The 3,129-nt window shown below is 41.4% G+C and overlaps 1 protein-coding gene across 1 annotated transcript; it reads left to right on the top strand.

Moving 5' to 3' along the window:
- Positions 1-1,006: 1,006 nt before the first annotated feature.
- Positions 1,007-1,789, top strand: LOC119665232. The gene has a single exon (XM_038074520.1). The coding sequence runs from the start codon at positions 1,007-1,009 to the stop codon at positions 1,787-1,789; it is 783 nt and encodes a 260-aa protein (XP_037930448.1).
- Positions 1,790-3,129: the final 1,340 nt, after the last annotated feature.

Here is a 3,129-nt window from a genome sequence, read left to right as displayed (position 1 = left end):
ATAACCAAAAAAATATTATATGTATATTTTATAAGCTGAAAACGGTTTATATAAGATAAAAAAGGCTTGAGAATACTCAAGGTATGTTAAATATCCTTAAAGAGTTTGTTTGCTTAGTTACAATTAATATAAATTATAAATTAATTTACTATATATAAATAGAATTTTAATTAAATAAGTAAATATGTTTGGTATAATAAAAACAATCATTTACATTAGAGCAGAATAGAGTGTGACAGCGATATGTCCTTAACTGGCGCTTTATACCATACTGTAGTAGTCTGTTTGAAAAATAACTCACTTTTACAGAAGATATATAATCCTTCGAATTAGAAACTATATACCTCTTGTTGGAAACTCTTAGTTACAGGTGGGGGTAAAAGTTCCTGACTCAATATTTTTGTCCCAGCACAAATCCAACCGAAACAATTAGAAAAAAGTTCAAATTGAAAACTATATACCTATATACCTCTTGTTGGAAACTCTTAATGACAGGTGGGAGTAAGAGCTCCTAACCCAATATTTTTGTCCTGACAGAAATCCAAATCTGACAGTCAGAAAGAAGTTGAATAAAAGTTCCATCTCTACTCATATCGATTAAATTATTGGCTAATACGAGTATACACCAGCTAGTTACCCATATCAGCAGAGGTAGCTTAAAATGCTGAAGATCCTTGAAATCAATTAATGAGTTACTATACCAGTGTGGCGACCCAGTTGGCTGTGCATTTATTGAATTTAAAAAGTAAAATTCAATTTCAAATATTTTTAAGTTTTTTGTTTGGATTGAGGAGAACGTTCCGATTTTTCTCTCTGTAAAAAGTTGAATAAAAGTTTATTAACATTGAAAATTTTTAGAGTTTTATTAATTAGCAAGGTGAACAGATCATTGCTAAATTGGTGACCCCGACGTGATTTCGAAAAAGTTTAAATTTAGAAATATTAACTTCTGAGCTAAATATCTAATTATCGAGCTGGGATGTCAGTTGCAGACGAAGGTGTAGTAATGGCTTCTGATAGTGGAAGTGTCGTAAACCGTGTGGCAGTGAAGGTGCCGCCGTTTTGGCACGAGCGACCGGAGATTTGGTTTGCTCAGATCGAGGCGCAATTCGCAGTAGCTGTCATTTCGAGTGACGTCACACAGTTCAACACGGTATTGGCAGCGATTGAGTCAAGTGTTGTGGCCGATGTGAGTGATGCAGTGCTTCATCCTCCTGAAACTGGAAGGTACGCTAATTTGAAGGCTTGCATCATAGAGCGGTACAGTGAGAGCGAGCAGCGGAAGATTCAACGGTTGTTGTCGGAGGTTGAACTTGGTGATAGACGGCCAACACAGTTGTTAACGGAGTTGACAGCGTTAGCTAAAGACAAGGTGAGTGATGAGTTCCTTAAGTCTCTTTGGCTGAAGCGTTTGCCACCACAAGTGCGCGCTATTCTGCAGGCATCGAACGTGGCACTGGCAGAACTGGCGAAATTGGCAGATCGTATTTGCGAGGCGGGTGATTTTCAACAGATTGCTGTAGCGTCAGCCTCTGATTGTTCAGCCTATTCTGAGAATGCTGTGATTTTACGAAGGCTTGAGCAAATCGAACAGCGTCTGAGTCGTTTGGATTTACGTCGTAGTGAGTCGGTGCAAAGTCGATCGTCATTGAGGAGACGTAGGCGAACTCGTTCCCGACCAGGAAGTCATCCAGATTGGTGCTGGTATCACGAAAGGTTTGGTGATAGAGCTAATGCTTGTCGGCAGCCCTGTAGTTTTGTGGCAAGCTCTCATCAGTCAAAAAACTAGGCACTCCTTCTACGTCGTCGAGCCGAGAAGGGGTTAGTGTTCGTATAGCTCGACTTAGTATTAAAGATCCCGCCACGTCGACCGTTTTTCTCGTTGATACTGGTGCGGACATATCAGTTTTACCGAAGTCGTTCTGTCGTTGGAAGCAAAGGGCTAACAGTGTTGCATCAGTTAATTTATATGCCGCTAATGGTACGCCTATTCAAACATTTGGCGAGCGTCGACTGCTTTTGTCTTTGGGTTTGCGTAGAGATTTCCCGTGGACGTTCGTGATTGCGGATGTTAGCTGTCCTATTGTTGGAGCCGACTTCCTTAATCACTATGATTTGTTAGTGGATTTGAAAAGGAAGCGGTTAGTTGATTCGAAGACGACTTTGATGATGAAGGGTAAGGCTGCTGTGTCTCAAGAAGATACTGTGCGTGTGTGTGGTTCAGTTTCAGCTTATGCTGAGCTGGTTAATGAATACCGTGATTTAGGCATTATGAGTGCAAATCGGATGGGTTTAGTTACTAAGGTTGAACATTGCATCGAGACATTTGGTGCGCCGTCATTTGCTCGTCCCCGACGTTTAGTTGGAGCCAAACTTGAAGAAGCCAAGAAGGAATTCCAATTTTTAGTCCAGACAGGGATTTGTCAACCTTCGAAAAGCTGTTGGGCAAGTCCACTTCACATGGTTCGCAAAGGCGATGGAAGTTGGAGACCGTGTGGCGATTATCGCATGCTCAATGCGCAAACTAAACCTGATCGGTATCCGATTCCGTTCATTCATGATGTGACGAGTATTCTTCATGGTAAAACTATGTTTTCGAAGATAGATTTGCAGAAAGCGTATCATCAGATACCGCTTGCACTGGCAGACATTCCGAAGACAGCTATTACAACTCCGTTTGGCCTGTTCGAGTTTCGCTTTATGACTTTCGGTCTCCGTAATGCTGCCCAGACGTTTCAGCGTTTTATGAATGAGACTCTAGGTGATCTTAATTTCGTTTTTGCGTACATCGACGATATTTTAATTGCGTCAAAAGATGAAGCAGAACATAGAATGCATTTGCGACTGGTTTTAGATCGACTTAGAGAAACTGGTTTGACCGTGAATTTTGCCAAGTGTAAGTTCGGCTGTTCCGAGATCGAGTTCCTTGGGCACGTTATTAGTGCAAAGGGTTTACGTCCTCCGGAGAGTAAAGTTCAAGCTGTTCGTGATTTTCCTCTGCCAGCAACGGTGAAACAGCTTAGACAATTCTTAGGCATGGTGAACTTTTATCGGCCGTTTCTGCGTAACGCTGTGCAGAATCAGCAGCGGTTGTTTCATCTTACACCAGGTAACCGCAAGAATGATAAG

The sequence above is a fragment of the Teleopsis dalmanni genome, unplaced genomic scaffold, assembly GCF_002237135.1.
Source record: "Teleopsis dalmanni isolate 2A unplaced genomic scaffold, ASM223713v2 unscaffolded_contig_4021, whole genome shotgun sequence".
Lineage (NCBI taxonomy): Eukaryota > Metazoa > Arthropoda > Insecta > Diptera > Diopsidae > Teleopsis > Teleopsis dalmanni.
This window is presented reverse-complemented; position numbering and strand designations above follow the sequence as displayed.